General features: G+C 45.9%; 1 protein-coding gene across 1 annotated transcript; it reads left to right on the forward strand.

Annotated features, from left to right (window-relative positions):
• Window positions 1–563: 563 nt before the first annotated feature.
• LOC130853662 (gasdermin-C-like) lies at window positions 564–16,930 on the forward strand. The gene is given in 7 exon segments (XM_057735882.1): window positions 564–948; window positions 10,326–10,443; window positions 10,445–10,683; window positions 14,768–14,897; window positions 15,357–15,430; window positions 16,115–16,270; window positions 16,272–16,930. Coding segments are annotated over 7 exon segments (831 nt in total). The 5' UTR covers window positions 564–918; the 3' UTR covers window positions 16,356–16,930.
• The last annotated feature ends 3,859 nt before the right edge of the window (window positions 16,931–20,789 follow it).

The raw sequence follows: 20,789 nt of genomic DNA on the forward strand, positions 1-20,789 counted from the left end.
GCACTGGCACCGGAACTGATGACAAGTGAGCAGAGCCAGGTCTGTCATGAAGGGAGAACTAACAGCCACAAAAAGTGGGCTTTCATTAAGTGGCCTCCATGGCTTCTTAAATCCGACACCAGGAAAGAATCAGGAAAGCCCTATGTATACACCAGAAAGGTAATTCCAAAACTGGTTGTGTTCCAGGGAAGAGCTATATCGGACTCCATTTTGGATCTGTTTCTTTGACTTTAACCTTTGCTTTTTCTGCTGCTTTTGTTATGATAATCATACACCATGGCCTGCCTCAGGGAACCCTGGCCCTCTGCCTGAATGTTAAGCTAAAGTGCCTCTGATCAGCTCACAGGCAGACAATCTGCCCTGCCCACCTGTGTGAATGGCTGAAATTAACATATCCCGTCACCAAGGCTGGTTATTCCCAGAGATCTTTTGTAAGACTGATGGCCTTAACTTCTTCACAGCCCCTCCCTCTCTATTCTGCCCTTTTACTTTACTTCCTCACAGCCTCTCCCTCTCTGATTCTATAAAACAAACTGGCATCCAGACCTGAATAAGACGGTTTTTAGGAGACACTAGTCTGCCATCTTCTCAGGCTGCCAGTTTTCTGAATAAGGTCATATTCCTTGCCTCAACATCTTGTCTCCAATTCATTGGCCTGTCATGCGGCAAGCAGGGTGAGCTTGGACTCGGTAACAGTGGATTGTTAGGGAGTGAGGTGAGCACAGAGTGAAGGAGCTGCAGATGCTGAAGAAGAAGGCAAGATGGTGACATGGAAGAACCAGGAGTCCTGGCGAGCAAAGGGGACCTGGCCTGGAAAGTCAGAGCATCAACTAGACACACACTTGGCAAGATAAGTGCTCCACTGTGCTTGCAGGGACACACTTCTCTTCCATTTTTTCTTTATTTTTCCAATTGTAAATGGGTATTGTCCACCTCCCCACACTAAAGGTAAGTCTTTGGAGCCAGGTGCTCTGTCTTGCTAACCTCTATACCCCCAGCACTAGAATCCAGACAGTGTGTAGACAATGTAGACAGAGAAACCAGAAACTGTAGCTGGCACATGACAACCACTTGCTGCTGCCTGAGTAGCTCAATGAGGGGAGAGCTTTGAGAAGCTTAGGTTATTCTGAAAAAGAAAGAGGAGAGAGAATGTGGAAGAGAGCAGACCAAGTGAAGAGGAAAATTAGAAGTTTGTGCTCAGCTAGAAATAACTTCATGCTTGCTTTGCTTCTGTAAAATCTGCTTGCTGCACTGAGATAAGAACAAGATGACCTAGCAATCAACTGTAATCTTAAGATGTTCTGATAAATATGGAATGTTCTGCTCCTGCTCCTGCAAGTATCTGTTTGGAAATCCCCTACACGTAACCCATAGCAACTCCCGCGCTCTGTAACTGCTCGTAACCTATAGTAACCAGGTAACCAATCAGCCAATGCTAACTGTAACCATGTGCACTGACCCCTATAAAAGTAAAGCTCACCCTGAGCTCAGGGCCCCAGAACTTTAGAGTGTTAGCTCATCTGGGACCTCCGACTTAATAAACCTAAGTTCTCCAACCCTCTGAGTGTGGTGCTTGGTTTCCCGACAGACCAATTCGATTTACACAACACAAGAAGCCAAATGGCAGAAACTTGTAAGGCCATGACAGGGAGAGGAAAAATGGGAAAGGGAGAGACAGAGACATGGGCATGGGTCAGGAGGAGGAAGAAGGGGCTGAGAGAAAAGATCTGCATGAAAACTTGTGAAAAGGCTAAGCTGGAAAGATAATTAATGGTGAAGTCTCAAGACAATAACCTGTGCTGTGCACACCCCTCTCCGACCTCAGTCTCCCTCTGAAATCTTAATAGGTGTAGCTTACTCCTGGCCCTAATGCATGGGATGGAGAACTCCCTCCCATGTGTGCAAAAACTGAAGCCTCTTATTGTGAAGTTGGCCAGGAGTGAAGCAGTGGCAGCTGCAGGAAGGAAAACAAGTGAGTGCTATCGACACACGTGGCAGGATTCTTCCAAGGAGTTTGGAACTTTTTCTCCTGCTTCCCAAGATTGCTGCCTTCCCAGCATGAGGCTGTTCTCAATAGAGGAGGATCAGGGATCTGTAACTTCTGTTACAGGTTTGGTTTCCCAGATTTTCCAGTTTATATCCTTCCTCTGCGATGTTACAGGGTGTGTCAGGATGGTGATCAGGAAGTGGGAAAGTAAAGCTATCGGAGAATGTTCTGCCTATGTTTTCCTCTAAGAGTTTTATAGTGTCCGGTCTCACATTTAGGTCTTTAATCCATTTTGAGTTTATTTTTGTGTATGGCATTAGAGAATGTTCTCATTTATATGTGGAATCTGTGAGAAATAAGCCCACTTATTTGGTCCGATTACCAAAGAAAGGACATGGAAGCCCGGAGTACAGCAAAGTGAGACTTCAATATCGGTCCTGCAAGAGCGGGTGTCTGCCAGACAGACACACACAGGACAGTTACAGCAAGCATTTTATCTCCTAGTTCACAAGTCCCTCCCCTGGTTTCTCATTGACTGAGTACTACCGGGTTCACATGCTTTCCCAGACTACTCGACTCTTAGCACACCTCCCTTTGTCCTGTTACTTTCTGGTGCGAGCCTTTGGTCATGTCAGCAAACTTTACTCCTTTTTCTGTAAATGAATCATAAAACATCTATTGTCCCTCACATAAACAGAAAAAAAAAAAAAAAGATACAAATGAACTTACTTACAAAACAGAAACAGGCTTAGAGAATGAATTTACAGTTACCTTGGGGGAAGGGTGGGAGGGAGGGATAGTTCGGGAGTTTAGGATTGACATGTACACAGTGCTATATTTTATTTGCTCTTCTTTCTCTAGTTTCTTTAGGTGTAAGGTTAAATTGTTTATTTGGGATTTTTCTTGTTTCTTGAGGTAGGATTGTATTGCTATAAATTTCCCTCTTAGAACTGCCTTTGCTGCATCCCATAGGATTTGGATCATTGTGTTTTCATTGTCATTTGTCTCTAGGTATTTTTTTATTTCCTCTTTGATTTCTTCAGTGATCTGTTGCTTATTTAGCAGCACAGTGTTTAGCCTCCATGTGTTTGTGTTTTTTACAGTTTTTTTCCTGTAATTGATTTCTAATGTCATAGCGTTGTGGGCAGAAAACATGCTTGACACGATTTCAATTTTCTTGAATTTACCAAGGCTTGATTTATGACCCAAAATGTGATCTATCCTGGAGAATGTTCCATGTGCACTGGAGAGGAATGTGTAATCTGCTCTTTTGGGATGTAATGTCCTATAGATATCTATTAAATCAAGCTGATTTATTGTGTCATTTAAAGCTTCTGTTTCCTTATTAATTTTCTGTGTGGATGATCTGTCCATTGGTGTAAGCGGGGTGTTAAAGGCCCCCACTATGATTGTGTTCCTGTCGATTTCCTCTTTCATAGTTTTTAGCATTTGCCTTATATATTGAGGGGCTCCTATATTGGGTGCATATATATTTATAATTGTTATCTCCTCTTCTTGGATGGATCCCTTGATCTTTATGCAGTGTCCTTTCTTGTCTCTTGTAACATTTTTTATTTTAAAGTCTATTTTATCTGATATGAGTATCGCTACTCCAGCTTTCTTTTGATTTCCATCTGCATGGAATATCTTTTTCCATGCCCTCACCTTCCATCTGTATGTGTCCTTAGGTCTGAAGTGAGTCTCTTGGAGACAGCATATATATGGGTCTTGTTTTTGTATCCATTCAGCCAGTCTGTGTCTTTTGGTTGGTGCATTTAGTCCATTTACATTCAAGGTAATTATCAATATGTATGTTCCTGTTACCATTTTCTTAATCGTTTTGTTTTTGTTATTGTAGGTCCTTTTCTTCTCTTATGTTTCCCTCTTAGAGAAGTTCCTTTAGCATTTGTTGTAGGGCTGGTTTGGTGGTGCTGAATTCTCTTAGCTGTTGCTCGTCTTTAAAGCTTTTGATTTCTCCATCGAATCTGAATGAGATCCTTGCTGGGTAGATTATTCTTGGTTGTAGGTTCTTTCCTTTCATCACTTGAAATATATCATGCCACTCCCTTCTGGCTTGCAGAGTTTCTGCTGAAAAATCAGCTGTTAACCTTATGGGAGTTCCCTTGTATGTTATCTGTCGTTTTTCCCTTGTTGCTTTTAACAAATTTTCTCTGTCTTCAATTTTTGTCAGTTTGACTACTATATATCTTGGTGTGTTTCTCCTTGGGTTTATCCTGCCTGGGACCCTCTGCGCTTCCTGCACTTGGGTAGCTATTTCCTTTCCCATGTTAGGGAAGTTTTCAACTATAATCTCTTCCAGTATTTTCTCGTGTCCCTTTTCTCTCTCTTCTCCTTCTGGGACTCGTATAATGTGAATGTTGGTGCATTTAACATTGTCCCAGAGGTCTCTTAAGCTGTCTTCAGTTCTTTTCATTCTTTTTTCTTTATTCTTTTCTGCATCAGTGATTATCACCATCCTGTCTTCCAGCTCACTTATTCACCCTTCTGCCTCAGTTAATCTGCTATTGGTTCCTTCTAGTGTATTTTTCATTTCAGTTATTGTGTTGTATATCTCTGTTTGTTTGCCTTTAATCCTTCTAGGTCTTTGGTAAACTTTTCCATCTTTGCATCCAGTCTTTTTTCAAAGTCCTGGATCATCTTCACCATCATTATTCTGAATTCTTTTTCTGGAAGAGTGCCCATCTTCTCTTCCTTTAGTTGTCTTTCTGGTGTTTTATCTTGTCCCTTCATCTGGTACAAAGTCTTTTGCCTTTTCATTTTCTCTGTCTTTCTGTGGTTGGTTTTCAGTTCCACAAGATAAAATACTGCTGATACTGCTTGATTCTGCTGTCTGCCCTCTTGTGGAGGAAGCTGTCTAGGAGGCTCGTGGGTGCTTCCTGATGGGAGGAACTGATGGTAGGTTGGGCTGGGTGGGCGGAGCTCAGTAAAACTTTAACCTGATTTGGTGGATGGAGCTAAGTGACACTTTAGTCTGCTTGTCTGCCTATGGGTGGGGCTGTGTTCCCACCCTGGTGGTCATTTGGCCTGAGGCGACCCAGCACTGGAGCTTACAGGCTCTTTGGTGAGGCTAATGGTGGACTCTGGGAGGGCTCACACCAATGAGCACTTCCCAGAACCCCTGGCGCCAGTGCCCCCATCTCCTTGGTGAGCCACAGCCACCCGCCACCTCCACAGGCAACCCTCCAACACCAGCAGGTAGGTCTGGTTCAGTCTCCTATGGGGTCACTGCTTCTTCCCCCTGGGTCCTGGTGAGCACACTTTTTTGTGTGTCCTCCAAGAGTGGAATCTCTGTTTCCCCCGGTCCTGTGGAGGTCCTGCAATCAAATCCTGCTGGCTTTCAAAGTCTTATTCTCTGGGGATTCCTCCTCCTGTTGCTGGACCCCCAGGTTAAGAAGCCTGACGTGGGGCTCAGAACCCTCAGGACTTCTGAGGTATAACTGTTCTCCAGCTTGTGAGTCACCCACCCAGCATTTATGGGATTTGATTTTAACGCGATTGCACCCCTCCTACCGTCTCATTGTGGCTTCTCCTTTGTCTCTGGATGTGGGGTGGTTTTCTTTGGTGAGTTCCAGTGTCTTTCTGTCGATGATTGTTCAGCAGTTAGTTGTAATTCTGGTGCTCTTGCAAGAGGGAGTGAGCGCATGTTCTCCTACTCCACCATCTTGATTCTTCCTCCCACAGTGCTATATTTTAAATAGATAACTAACATTATAGCACAGGGAACCCTGCTCAGTATTCTGCAACAAGCTAATTGGGAAAATAATTTGAAAAAGAATAGATACATATATATGTATAACTGAATCACTTTGTTGTACACCAGAAACTAACATAACATTATTAATCAATGATACTCCAATATAAAATTAAAAGTTTTAAAAAAAGCTGTTGGCTATTTATTGTGATGATCTTGGTTCTAAACCTTATCAATTCTAAGTCTAGTTTAAAAAAGAAAAACTTAGGGTTCACTGGACTCAGACAACTCTTCCCAAACAGCTAACTTGCTTTTCTTTGGCTTCTAAAACCTCCAAAGCAGGGCACTGCTCTCAGAATGTTGGTGTGTGACAGAGTGCTATATGTCATGAAATTTTTGTATTTCAAATCTATTGTTTTTACAATGCAAATAATAGAAAGTAAAACTCAATTTTGGTCAACATTGTTGTCTGGTGGTGTTATGGCAAAAGCACAGATGTGAGCTCTGTCCCGACTGGAGTGGGTGTCAGATGCCCGAGATGGAGAAGGTAGGCCTGGGACTTTGATGAATAATGAAAGGAAGAAAAAAGTTGGGGAAAGAAAAAAAAAAAAAAAGGTGTTATAAAACACTGTCAACTGAAAGGAATGCTGCTGTTTTGAGTGTCAGTTCTGGGATATTACAACAAACCTGCAGCTGTGGCCTCCAATAGGTGTTTTGAGTAACCCTGTAATGTTACAGGAAGATTTACAGCAGGAATTGGAAACAGAATGGGTTTGGGGCAAGTCATTTTTCTCCTTTAAAAAAATCTTTTTTCTTTGTATTTAAAGTAAAGATTATTGCAAGATTGGATTCCATGACATGTGCATAGTACTTTAGACACAGGAGGGGTTAAAAATGCTCATTGATGTACAGACCTCCACATGCAGGCAGTTAAGAGCCCCCCCCACCCCCACCCCCGGGCACTGGTTGGTACTGTACCTGTCCTTCTTCCTGATGCTTATTTCTACCTTTCTTGCTGATCCAGGAATAGCTACCCAAGTCCAGGAAGCACAGAGAGTCCCAGGCAGGATGAATGGGGTCACTATTTCCCACTTCTCATGTGCAAGGGGACTCCTGACCTGAGAGTCCATCAAACAGCCTCACTTCTGTATTTCAGTATTTGGGATTATTCCATATTGATAAGATAGGAAATAGATTTAATTATTTGAGATTATATTTTGCTTTGGGTAAGTGATAGATTCTGGAAACTCCAAAAGTGTGATTGCTGTACGATATTCTTGTGTGGTTTTATGCCTGGAGCAAACAAGGAATCATTAACACAAAACAAAACCTTGCAGTTAAAATACCCTAAATACAGTGACACCCTCAGCATAAAGTTTATAGATTCAGATTGAAATACATTCAAGCACATGTGATGTACACAACTCACGATGGCCAACTATAGTTTTGTTTTGTTTTTTTAATTTTGGGGACTTTTTTTTAATTTATTTATTTATTTTATTGGCTGTGTTGGGTCTTTTTGCTACACGCGGGCTTTCTTTAGTTGCAGTGCGCAGGCGCCTCATTGCAGTGGCTTCTCTTGTTGCAGAGCACGGGCTCTAGGCGCATGGTCTTCAGTAGTTGCAGCACATGGGCTCAATAGTTGTGGCTCACGGGCTTAGTTGCTCCGTGGCATGTGGGATCTTCCTGGAGCAGGGATCGAACCCGTGTCCCCTGCATTGGCAGGCAGATTCTTAACCACTGCGCCACCGGGGAAGTCCACCAACCACAGTTTTTCAAACTGATTTTTAAAAGTTATCAAATATTTATTCAGGGAGATGTAGAGTTTTGTGTGTGTGTTGTACTGTGCTTTTGCACGCAATATAGTTTGTGTAATTTGTCCTTATTTAAGAGATTTAGGGACTAAAAAGAAAAAGAAAACCTGAGATATGAACTAACTGTCCCCAAATTGATTAATTTGTCCCGAGGGAGGCCCAGATTCCACCTGCATCATTTGATTGCAAGTCCAGGGAACAATTTGAAACAAATAGAACATGACTCCAGCTTGCAGGATACTTTGATGTTCGGCTTTGGGTTTCCATCTGCTTGGGATGGTGGACTGGGCTTTGTGAGAATAGGAGGAGAAAACCCTGTATCCTTTCACATAGGACAACTGCTCACAGACAGCAAGTTTCTAAATGACAGCCCCTGGGTTTCAATGTTGTTAAACAGTTTGCCTCTCACCCTAGTTCATGGCTGCATCAATTTTGTTTGGGACAGCGTGTGTTTCAATACATCAGAGCTCCCTGTGCCACTGGTCTACACTGGACTCTCTTAGATATTTGAGGATGGGAGGCATCCTGGTGGATCAAAGTACAGAGTTGAATTCTGGAGAGCCAGTGACTCACGAGGCTGCCTGAAGACATTTTGCATGTTTCTGGGGGATGGTTCCCTCATCCACAGAATTAAAGTAATAGCATCTGGGGCTTCCCTGGTGGCACAGAGGTTAAGAATTTGCCTGCCAATGCAGGGGACACAGGTATGATCCCTGGTCTGGGAAGATCCCACATGCCACAGAGCAACTAAGCCCATGCACCACAATTACCGAGCCTGTACTCTAGAGCCCACGAGCTGCAACTACTGAAGCCCGGGCGCCTAGAGCCCGTGCTCGGCAACAAGAGAAGCCTGGACACCACAATGAAGAGTAGCCCCTGCTCTCTGCAACTAGAGAAAGCCCACGCAGTAATAAAGACCTAATGCAGCTGAATTAATTAATTAACTAATTAATTAAAATACATAAAATAATAGCATCTGCAAGTTTATGATGACATATGTTAACAGTCATTCAGGCCTCCTAGAGTACAAGAATTACTCCAGGTGATGGTGAGTTTTATGTGTCAGCCTGACTGGTCCACAGGGTGCCCATATATGTGGTTAAACATTATTTCCAGGTGTGTCTCTGAGGATGCTTCTGGATGGGATTTGAATGGGTAGACTGGTAAAGCACATTTCCTCCCAATGTGGGTGGGCCTCCTCCAATCCACTGAAGGTCTGAATAGAATGAAAGCAGAGGAAGATCAGGTTCACTCTTTGCCTGACTGTCTTTGAGCCGGGACAGCATTCTTCTCCTGTCTTCAGACTCAAGACTCGCACTGTAACTTAGACCATTGGCTTTCCTGGTTCTTAGGCCTTTGAATTCAGACTAGAACTATACCATCAGCGCTCTTGCATCCCCAACTTGACAACTACACATCCTGGGACTTTTCAGCCTTTTTAATTGCATGAAGCAATTCCTTATAATAAATCCAGATAGAGAAAGAGAAGGTTGGGTGGATCCATTGATGGATGGAAGGATGGATGGATGGATAGCAACATAGATAGATGACTGATAGATAGATAGATAGATAGATAGCCTGTTGATTTTGTTTTTCTGAAGAACCCAGACTAGAATACGCAATAAAGGTTGTTCAGCTTTTCACTTCTTGTTAGCACAGAGTAACAACGTCCAAGCTCCTTACTTGCTGGACTGGAAAAAAGAAGCCTAAATTGTTTTAGAAAAGTAAGAAAATAAAATCAAAGAAACTTCCCAAACCTGTAAGCGAAAAGAGAGGAAAATATTTATTTTAAAATTGAGAGGGTTAGTCCAGGAGATTCAATGTACTGAATGATATCAGTTCCAAAAAGAGAGAACAAAGACACAATAAAATGAGGGAAATCATCCAAGAAATAATACAAGAAAATTTATGAGACAGGAGGGATGTATATCCAGATGAAAGGACCAAAAGAAAGCTTAATTTATTGGGTTAACATAGATACACACCATGGAACAAAAAGTGAACTTCAGGACACTCATCTCAAAGAGAAAATCATAATTATTTCTAAAAAGTGGGAAAAACAAAGAGTCATGTTCCAAGAAATTCCAGCTAAGAATTCTATGTCCAGTCAAAGCAATGATCAAGCGTGAGAGTAAAGATATCTTCAGATATTCATGGTCTCAAAAAAAAAATGATATTCCCACCTCCCCAGGAAAGATGAGTACAAGGCAGAGAGGGCAGAAGTGTCACATTAATTGCTAAAGGGAAGATCTGGAGTGAGGAGAAGCAGTCTCCCAACAGCTAACAGTGAATAAGACAGACAATGAGATGTGAATATTTTAGGAGGATAAGGGAAGGAGAGGTGAGGGGTGAGAGGTGGCGAAGATTAGGAAGCAGAAAGTACATACGTATACTTAAATCCAGAAAAAAAATCAAAGCATTGCAATATAAACATGAAATTGAGGGACATCCCTGGTAGTCTAGTGATTAAGACTCTACGCTCCTAATGCAGGGGGCCGGGGTTCCATCCCAGGTCAAGGAACTCGATCCCACATGCCACAAGTAAAAGATCCCTTGTGCCACAACTAAAGAGCCTGCATGCCACAACTGAAACCCGGCACGGCCAAATAAATATTTTTTAAAAAAACATGAAATTGAGAGATGTGAAGGTAAATACTGGACAAAGGAAAGAAAAGTGTGGTAACTGGCAATCGGGATCAGCATTGGGAGGGTGAGGGCAGGGGGCTGCCAGGTCCACTGCTCATGAGCTTCTAGTTCTATTTGAGTCTTAAACCACATGCATAACTGACCGTATTGCCTGGTTTCTCCCCAGGGTACAGGAGAGGGAGCTGGTCTCAGAGTGAGAAACAAGACGTGGACCCTGCCGCAGGGCACGGTGATGGCCTGTAAGAGGAAGCAGCTGGTTTTCAAGAGGAACGGTGGGGTGAGCAGAGCCTGAAAGAGGCAGAGCAGAAGTGGGAAACCAGAGGCAAAAGACTTCCCTCCCCATTGAGGGAGGGGAGGAGCAAGATTTCTCAGCCACCTCCAAGCCGGCAAGACTGAAACGTTACCACAGGGACATACAGAGACAGTCTCCCGCATGGAGAGGCACTAAAGGGGCACCCAACACGGGCCGTCCTCAGCACTGGGCAAAGTGCAGCCCTAATCCCGACCACCTCAATTCATTCAAGGTGAGAGCTGCCACTCTTAGCAGCTCCCCTGGGCGAGCTGCAGAGCCCTCCCCTTTCCCATAACCCCAGTGTACATCATAAACAAAACTGCAAATATAAGGCCCTAACAACAAAACACAGGACATTATCTACATCTTTCCCTCCCTCACTAGCCTCAAAATGCACAGCCCCCAACACGCACACTCACTTTGGGTTCTGACTCCACATCAGCGAACCAGTGGCATCAAACAGCAACCGCAAACCCAGGAGGAATGGTGAACACTGGGAACACAGCTCAGTGTCCTTCCCAAATGTTGAGACCCAGCTAGAGGTCATCCGCATACAGCTGAGGTCCAGCTCCTTGGAGATGAGAGGATGCCCTTGCCACACACACACACACACACACACACACACACACACACACACACACACACACACACCCCTCCCTCTAGCATCTTCCCTGCAACATCTTGCTAAGGCAGGGTCCTGGCCTCAGTTACCTCCTGTCAATAGCAATAGAAAGGAACTGAACTCTCCAATCTTGTAGGGTCAGAGGACTTCAGCTTCTCAAAAAAAGCCAGTCCTACTGAGAGTAAAGTCAAGGATGGGATTCACAGCTAATTTAGAGTGAGATCAGAGACTGTACTTAGGGCACCAGGAGATGGTAGTGCTGTTAAAGATCTGGTGAATGACAAAGTGTTATTTATTTAGGAGAGGATGAAAAGGAGCCCCACTTTCAAAAGTACATTTTCTAAGTGTTAGCAGGTGGGAACCAAAGGCAGCTAGATTCCGAAGAAAGACTAACCTCACAGCCCTGCCTGCAATCATGTTCTGACCACAAGGGGGCGTGTGGGGCTGCTCTGCACAGTTTAGGCCTAAGGGTGAAGGAAACTAACATTTAGGACTTGCCTGTGCCAATTCAATCATCATTAAGATGGACTTCCCTGGACCAATTCAATCATCATAAGAATTCAGAAAGGAACATAAGTGTAGAGCAGTTCAATAATTTGCCACAGCACTTGCTGTTTAACTTTGGAGAAAATCAGAGTGTGAGTGGCAGCCTTCTCATCTGTTAAATGGAAATGACCCCTTCTCTGCAGAGCTGATGGGAGGAAGGAAGGTCAGTGTCCGTCAAAGTGATGGACACAAGCTTACCCTCATCGTCTCCAGGTCACCTGGATGCTACCCCATGACCTGACGACAAGATCAGGTTTCTGCCAGCTCACCAACCCCTCACCCAAGTGTCCCCCTTCAGTGATCCCCTCCTCCAACCCACTTGCCCCTCATAGAAACTTGCTTAAGAATCTCCTATACCCTGTGTCCTCACCCCCCCCTCCCTGGCACCCACGCCTCGACTCACAGCAGTCTGTCCTCCAGCGAACCGACTCTGCGTAGGTCACCACGGAACACACACCTGATCACTCCCTCCTTGGAACGCTCTTCTCCCCAGATATTCCTCCCTGGAAATCTCTTCTCCCCGGCTATGACGACACCATGATCTATGGGGTCTCCATTTATGGGACCGTTTCCATAACAGTTCTCTAGGGTAGAGGGCTTGATGATGACAAGGGTCCTTACTTAACATGCAGATTCCAGGTTTCTCTTTCGAGAATCTGATTCAGAAAAAACAGAGCGTGGTCAGGGACTCTGAGTTTTAACAATCATCCTAGGTGATCCGGATACAAGGCGTTCCCAGGCTACACTGAGGAAAGCTGTGCCATCGGATCGGAGGAGGAAGCTGGGGGTGGGGTGGGGGGACTCCAGGTAGAGGGATGTGAAAGGATCCAGCAGGAATAACCTGGGCTCTCCTGACCTGGCTTCTCCCTCTTCCAGACATTCTTCTCGTCTCAGATGGTGATAACCAGAAAACCCTTCCAGAAGGCGAGTTCCAGAGCTGGGTTTGTTCTCTGCCTAGACCTTGGGCCCCCGCTCAGCACTGATCCCTTTTGGATGCTAATAAGAGGCAAGAAAGGCGTTCAGCCCTGCAGACCCAGAGGGAAACTACCCTCGCCTCCATAGCCTGCCAGTCGCTTCTATCTTTTACAAGCCATACATCCTCGTGGCCACAGAGACAGCCACCTTTCACTTTTGAATACCGGGATAGGGGTGTGTGTGCGTGCGTGTGTGCGTGCGTGCGTGTGTGTGTGTGTGTATGTGTGTGTGTGTCTTGGGGGATGGGAGGTTAACTCTTGGTGAGTGAGCCCTTCTGTTTATCTTTTCAGAGGAAAGCCAGCTGCCAACACCGTCAAGTGAGTGGGTGATTTTACAGCCAGGAAAGTGGGATCTGATCCCTCCCGGAGGCCTCTTGTCACAACCAAAATCTCATGTGATTGCCTCTGCTGTCCTTACCCAAGGCACTGGGTCTGGTCCCCTGGGCAAAGGAAAGGGGTGGATAGAAAGGGGAGAGGGGTTAGGGAAGTAGGGGGCAGAAAGTCAGAGAAACCAAGTGCCTTCAGAGACTAACTCTTGGGTGGGGAATTTCATTTCTCTTCTAGACACCATAAGAGGTCCCATCCTCCCAACAGGTGGGCGTGTGTTTGCTGGGATTGGGGGTGGGGTCCTAATGGCACACACGTGTCTGGAGAGCAGGGCAGACAGCCCCTGCCTTTGCCACCGCTGCCCCGGGGCCCAGCCCTAGTTTCTGTGGAATGGGAAGGGTTTGATACAGCTAGGCGGTGGAGGGCAGGACTGGGATGGGGGCAGGAAGAGGTTAAGCAAAAGAGAGGAGGCGGTAGGAGGGCAGGACTCTCCAAAAGGTCTCAAAAGTAAATTTGGGGGATGAGAAAGGGAGATGATCACTTGTGACTCTCTTTCCAGGCAGCCTAATGGATCCCATGGGCCAAGGTCAGTGTTTATTAAGAGGGAAGCTGGGGCTTCCTAGGTGGGAAACTGCAAAGCTAACTACCCAAAAGGTGGCGTGCGTGCAACTTACAGAACTGAGCTCTGCTTCCAAACTGATGCTTTGTTCGGCCCCGCTCATTCATGCATGCATGCATGCGTGCAACAAACACTTGCTGAGGTCTTATTGGGCAATAGGCCCTATTCTGAGCAGTGGGGATACGGCCGTGGACCAAACATAACACCTGCCTCACTGGACCTCTCCCGCTCAGCAGACCAGCCAGAGGCCACCTGAAGTCTCCTAGGAGAAGCAGAGAACCCCCAACTCCATTCATTGCTTAATGTTGTGTGGTCATAGACGATACAGGCAGAATCACATGATAAGAAGGGTAGTTCATGTGTGCCAGGTGCTACCCCAAGCATTGTACATACATGAACTCATTTAATCCTCATAATCTTCCCACTTAACAGATGTGGAAACTGAGCCCAGAGCACCTAAGATTCTCATCTCTAGAGCCCAGTGCTAGAATCCACGTTATTGTAGACATGTCCTAGGAATGAGCACTTGGTCATTTCCTTCCACTTCCCATGACCTCTTGCCAGAATCTCCTCCTCTCCTCCCTGCCTTCTAGCTCCACCCCTTTCACAACACTAGGATTGCCCATCTTTTTAGCCTCTTATGATACCTCCATCCCCAGAGCTCAAACATGCCATCTGTAGAGATGCTTTTGGTTGGTAGATAAATGAGATGGAGGTGCCTGGCTTATCACACCACAAATGTTCTCATCAAACAATTGTCCCCATTTTCCGGTTGATGTTGATGCCTGAGGACAGATTTTAGGCACCTACAGGAGGAGGTCTCCAGGCAAATGGAGGCACTGGCCCAGCTCCCAAAAGACATTCAGGATGCTATTTTCCATAATATCCTGGCCAAGCTCAAGGACCGAGAGGCTCTGCAGGACCCCATGGACATGGCGAGGGGGTCCCACTACCTAAGGCTGATCAAAGCTGTGAAGGGGCAGGTTTAGGAGATAGGCCTGAGGAGGGGTCCCAAACACTGGCCCCAACACAATGACCAGGCCCAGGGCATGCAGGCCACATGCTGAAGCTGCTTGGAATTTCCTGGGGGAGGTGAAGAACACTCCCCCTCCCACCTTGGTCAATCACTTGTAGACTCAAAAGATAATGAAACACCATATAACAACATCACTGTTGCTATTACTATTATTGGTGCTGTTGTATTACTGATAATACCGGTCTCCTACAGCTGGATTGGGACTCCTTGGATCCTTTGGACAGCTTTGGTGGCACCTTCCTAAGTGAGATGAAACAGGACTCAAGAAATCTATGGCTTGATTCAAGATTCCACATCGTTTACCTCCTTGAAGCCATACTAGGTAAGAGTGATTTGAGGGAAATACGGGAACATCATAAATTTGGCCTCTAGGCCCAAAAGGAAGGGGTTAGATGACACCCACCTCTCTAAAACCCTTCTAATACCATGATCTTCATCTTACATCACACAGCTCTCCAAGGTCAGGAGGGCTCAGTGAGATAAATTCACCATATGACACAGAACCAGCTCAGGACCTAAAAAGACTGGCCCAAGTTCAGCCAGCCTATCAGCAGGTGTGCTGGATTCCAGGTTTCAGCCTAGAATCCCACCCCCTGAACCATGTTATGTAGCATCCTGGAGACGATCCCAAGAGCAGAAGGAGGGAACCTGACCTTCAAGTTGAATGGGTTTTATTCCTCTGCCTCAAGCTTCCCCTCTCGTGGGGTCTCCTAGTTCACAGCAGGGAAGAAAAATCTGACTCCTCATCACTCTCTCTCCCCAAACGTCCCCTTGTCCCCAGTGCTGAGTGACACCCAACATGAGCTGCTGGCCTGGTCCATGGAGAAGAGCATCCTGCAGCAGGAGTGGCAGCTGGTGAGAAATGGATCCCCAGGGGCCGGCGTCCAGGGACAGGGGTGAGGGAACCAGGGACAAGAATGATGCTGTGGGAAGGGAGGTGACAGAAGCCTCTGCTGGGAGGGGAGGCAGGATCCCATGTGGCCGCTGGGAATTCTGCATCTGCCTCTCCCTCTGGGGAGCTGGCCCGGTGGGTGTGAGTCTACCTCAGGAGGGTCTCTGTCTCCATGGCAACCCCAGCAGAGGGTGCTCACAGTTCTAAAAGAGCCATATAGGTATTCAGGTTTGGGGGGCTCAGGGGATCCAAGACACCCCTGCATTTTTCACACAGGTACCATTTACAGATTGCTCTTTCTCCGTCTACATACATGTACACATAAGAACATATATGTGTACAGCATATGCACATACATGCACACACTGCACACATGTACACACACACCCATAATTCCAGATACCACTACTCTGCAAGGTCGATGTTAGCATCACCATTTATCTGCTTAGGAACCAATGTTCAACAATTTCCAATAACATGTCCAAGATCACACTGATTGCACGATGGGACAGGACAAGACTCCTGGTCCCCTTGACCCTATCACTTTGCCTCTTGAATGACCCTGAGAGGCCCCTGGCTCTCAGGACAGAAGGATTTGTCTCCCAACCTCAAGGCTGACTTGCAACACCTGACCCCGTTTCTTCCAGGTGAAGAGCATCCTGGAGCCCAACTTCCGGTACCCCTGTAACCTCACCTTCACCCTGGACCCCAGGTTCCTCGCCCCACTGCAGGGGGAGGTGGTGGCTCTCACTTTCGGCCTGCTGGAGGAGTGCGGCCTGAGGGTGGCGCCCGACAAGCCTCAGTGGGACCTGGGACCTGGAGGCCAATAAGCCCCTGTCTGCCCTGTATGGGTCCCTGTCGGTGCTGCAGCAGCTGGCTGAGGCCTGAGCCCTCCCCGGGGCTCTCAGTCCAGAGAGGCCTGGCCGCAGCCCAGTTTGTGCAGTCTGTGTCCTTGTTGCCCAGGGAGCCGGGGCCACGCCTCTCTGCCTCTCCAGTTTGGGTGGACAGGGACCAACAAATATTCCAGGGAACATTCTAGGGTGATGGAAGTACTCTGTATCTTGCTAAAGGTTTATGCATTTGTCAAAACGCAACAAATAGCATCTAAAGATGTGCGTATTTCGCTGCCTATTAATTTTACTTCAAAGCAATGTACACACATATTGAACTCTCATTAATATGCACTCTGAATTGTATTGGGTAAAGCATACTGATGTCTGTAACTTACTTGGAAATGTATCAGAAAATAAGGTGAACTGATGGATGGATAGAGAAATATGTGACCAAGGAAATGTGGTAAAATATTTAAAACAAGAGTTCTTTTTTAGTCTTGAAATGTTTTTGTATGTCTGGAGTTGTTTCAAAATAAAATTTACCCGCCTCCCCACGCACACAATTTTACCCGTGTGTCCGTCAGTCAGACTGTGTGTTTTCCTGACTCTGCCCTCTGAGCTGTGGATTCAGTTCTTCCTTCATTTAAGGAAGATTCACTCATATCATTAAACACGTTATACATCTGCTCGCTGAATTCTCTGTTTCAGTCACCAACTGCCCTTTGGGTCCTCTACATATATTTTATCTTGTCTACTTGCTCTAATCTCTCATTTTTCCCTCTGCATCCTCCGAGTTCATGGCAGGTCTTTCTCGATGTCTGTGATTCAACCCTCAGCTGCAATTATCATTCTATTGTTTTTCTAATTTATTAGTTCAGAAGTTGTCATTCTGGGGCTTCCTAGGTGGCACAGTGATTGAGAATCCGCCTGCCAATGCAGGGGACATGGGTTTGATGGCTGATCCAGGAAGATCCCACATGCCGCGAAGCAACTAAGCCCGTGAGCCACAACTATTGAGCCCATGTGCCGCAGCTACTGAAGCCCACGCACCTAGAGCCCGTGCTCCACAAGGGGAGAAGCCACGGCAGTGAAGAGACCGCACCACAACAAAAGGTAGCCCCTGCTTTCCACAACTAAAGAAAACCCGCGTGCAGCAACAAAGACCCAACACAGCCAATAAATAAATAAATAAATTTTTTTTTTAATTAGAAAAAAAAGAATTGTCATTCTGATATTCCTCACCTTTGCAACCTCCCTTATCACCTAACTCAGTTGTTTCATCTTCTCATCTTTGAGGTTTTGCTTTATTGAGATGATTTTGCTTCAATACAAAATAAAGATATTGTATGCTTTTCTTTAAGCTAACTTTTCTACCTGAATGGATTCTTCCGCTGTCTTTTTTTCCTATAGTGTTTGCACAGATGCCGTGTCACCCTTTTTTAATTCATCTTGCTTGCCCCAGCATGAGTGGCTCTGTCCAAACCCTCTGTCTGCACAAAGACAGGGGGGTGGTAAGCTTTTCTTTCTTCCCCACCACCTGAGCTGAGCTCTGTTTCTCTTCCACTGCAAATTACTGTTTGGAGCCTATTTCTACTGGCTGCGATCATGGCGTGAAAAAGGAGAGGACTCACCTGGGCTCTGAGGAGTCCTGGATGGTTGGCCTGGGCTCTCTCCTGTCTTGTATGGATTTGCTAAATGCCCTGTGCTTGGGTCCTGTTTGCCTCTCTCTCCACAAGGAACACCTCGAGTCTTCAGAGAGGTCAGTGTGTGGTGGGAGAGGGGCTCAGGAGCGAGCGTTCACCTGGCTCGCCTGGGGGAGAAGAGGTGAGTCAGCACCCGGGCAAGGCCCTTGTTCGCTGAGAACCCGGCACAGGTGTGCTTATTACTGATCATTGCCATCGCTTTGCTCCCCCCAAGCACTTCCTTGTGTTCAGTGTTGCCCCCGCTTCCTGAGGCGGGAGACAGAGGGACCCCCAGGGCAAATGCTCAAAATCCGTTCCCTGTGGACTGACCTTATGAGACAGGAATAACAGGACAGTTGGGAGGAGGCTGGGCGCTGCCCAGATAGAAGATAAGAGACCACATACTCCTCATTCTGGAAGTCAGGAGACCTCCCCCCGAATTACACATGTGCAGAAAGCCTCCTTGGAGGTCAAAAGGGGAGTGATGGCCAAAGCTACCCATAGGCCTCTTCCGTGGAATTCATCTTGGCTAAAAGATGTGCACGCACACGTGGGAAAATCCTGAGATACAGCAAATATGGGCTCTGAACCAGGCAAATCAAAGTGATGGGTCACAGGAAACGCAGCAGAAATGCCCCATAAGAGGGATTCAAACTGCCACGAGGGTGCGACTCTCTGAGTCCGCCCGTGTGTCTAACCATATGTACTCTTTTTTCCTAATAACTACTTTGTTTCACTACTTTCTGTCTTTGTGGGAATTCTTTTCTGCAAAGCCGTAGGGCCGGGGCCTTGTCACTGACCACTGGTCTGGTGGCTAGGATTCAGCGCTCTCACCGCCGTGACCCGACCTCAATCACTGGCCGGGAACCGAAACCCCTCTTCAAGCTGCTGCAGGCTGAGGCCACCTGAGATCATTCCCAGAAGCCATGTCCAGTCTTCCCTCCCCCAGTCCCATCTTCCCTTCCCACAATGTCTCAACCAAGCAGATGAGGGGAGAAAAGATTAATTTTTAAAATCCGTGGCCTCCCCCTGTTCCCCCAGAAGATCTTGTCTGACTCACATTTTCTATTTTCTCCTGTGTTAAAATGTCCTTGGATTTTTTTTGTTTGTTAATGATCATGATAATTAACTCTTGGTAATTAACATTTCCTCTCTTTTTTCTTTCCATCCAGCAAAAAGATAACAAAAGGATACATTCCAGAAGCCTCTCCCATCACTAGCAGGGACACAGAAGTGGCCAGAGAGCCCTTGTTTTCACTGAAAGTTCCAGGTCACCCCCCCAGACAGCCTGCACGGCACTCTCCTCACCTTCTCTCCAGGCTGGCAGTTGTGAGCGTGGTCTTTCCCGAATGACTCCCTTCTCCCAGTGCTTCCATAGCAGGCAGGAGACTAGAAGATTCTTCCTAGGGACCCAGCGCAAGAGAAAGCCCTACTGGGACTTCCCTGGTGGTCCCGTGGTTAAGACTCCTCACTCGCTCCCAATGCAGGGGACCTGGGTTCCATCCCTGGTCAGGGAACTAGATCCCACATGCCACAACTAAAAGCCCACACGTGGTAACGAAGACCCTGTGTGCCCCAAAGACCCAGCGCAGATAAATAAATATTTAAAAAAGAAAGACTTACTGACACAGACATCCGGTTTCCCCAAGCAAAAGTCCTCAGCATTGGGTACACACAGAAATCAACCAGGGTACTTTAAAAAATACTGATGCCAGGGTCCCACCCCCACAACTCTGACTTAATTGTTTTGCAGTGAGAGCAGGTATGGAGCTGTTCAAAGGCTCCCCCAGCTGATTCTAATATGCAACCGAGTTGAGCACTGCTGCCCTCCAGTGAAGCTCACAGTCACTAAGCTCCACCCACATGCTCAGAACTTCCAATCTGATTTTTGACACCCCTCCCCCAAAATGGGAGCAGACAAGCAACATCAGATATGAGAAACAGATGAGACCAACACAACTGGGAAGGCCATACCAAAAGAAGAAAGTATATGCTGTATTAAAAAAAAAATCATTAACATCCTTAGAAAAATGGGAGGAAAAAATACTGCAATAATAACAGGATGCTATTTTAAAAGGAACATTGAGAAAACAAAAAAAGAGCTCTTAGAAATTAAAACTATTATCGCAGAAGTGAAAATTCATCAAAAGGATTAGAAGAGAAAGTTGAGGAAATTTCCCCAAAAGTAGAGCAAAAAGCCACCAGATAAAAAATGAGAAAAGAAATTTAGAAGAGTAGTTTAGGAAGCCTAACATCTGGATAAAACAAGCAACCCCTCCCTCCCCCCAAAAAGAGAACACAAACACACACACACACACACACACACACAGAGGAAATCAACAATAAAATAATTCAAGAAAATACCCCATAACTAGGATATGAATTTCAAATTTAAAGAGCCCATCGAGTGCCTAACAAAAAATACATGAAAATGTGCCCATACCAAAATATTTTGAGGCCATTTCAGAACATGTGGGACAAAGTGAAAAGCCAGAGAGAAAACAGGTTATTTACAAAAGATCTTATATGAGAATGACTTTAAAACTCAATCACACAGCACACTAGAGGCAATAGAGCAATGTCTTCCTAAATTTTGGTGGAAGATTATTTCCAACCTGGAAGTCGATATCATGTTTGAAGGTAGAATAAGGGCATTTTCAAACAAAGGTCTTTTAAAAAATGACTGCCGCGTTCCCTTTTCCAGAAAGATGTAAGGGGATGTGATACACCCAAGTGAAAGAGAGAAAGGAAGAGGAAGACGCTGGCTACTGGGAAAGGAGATTTAGTATGGAAGAGAGGGGGATTTC

This window comes from Hippopotamus amphibius, chromosome 5 (assembly GCF_030028045.1).
Source record: "Hippopotamus amphibius kiboko isolate mHipAmp2 chromosome 5, mHipAmp2.hap2, whole genome shotgun sequence".
Taxonomy (NCBI): domain Eukaryota; kingdom Metazoa; phylum Chordata; class Mammalia; order Artiodactyla; family Hippopotamidae; genus Hippopotamus; species Hippopotamus amphibius.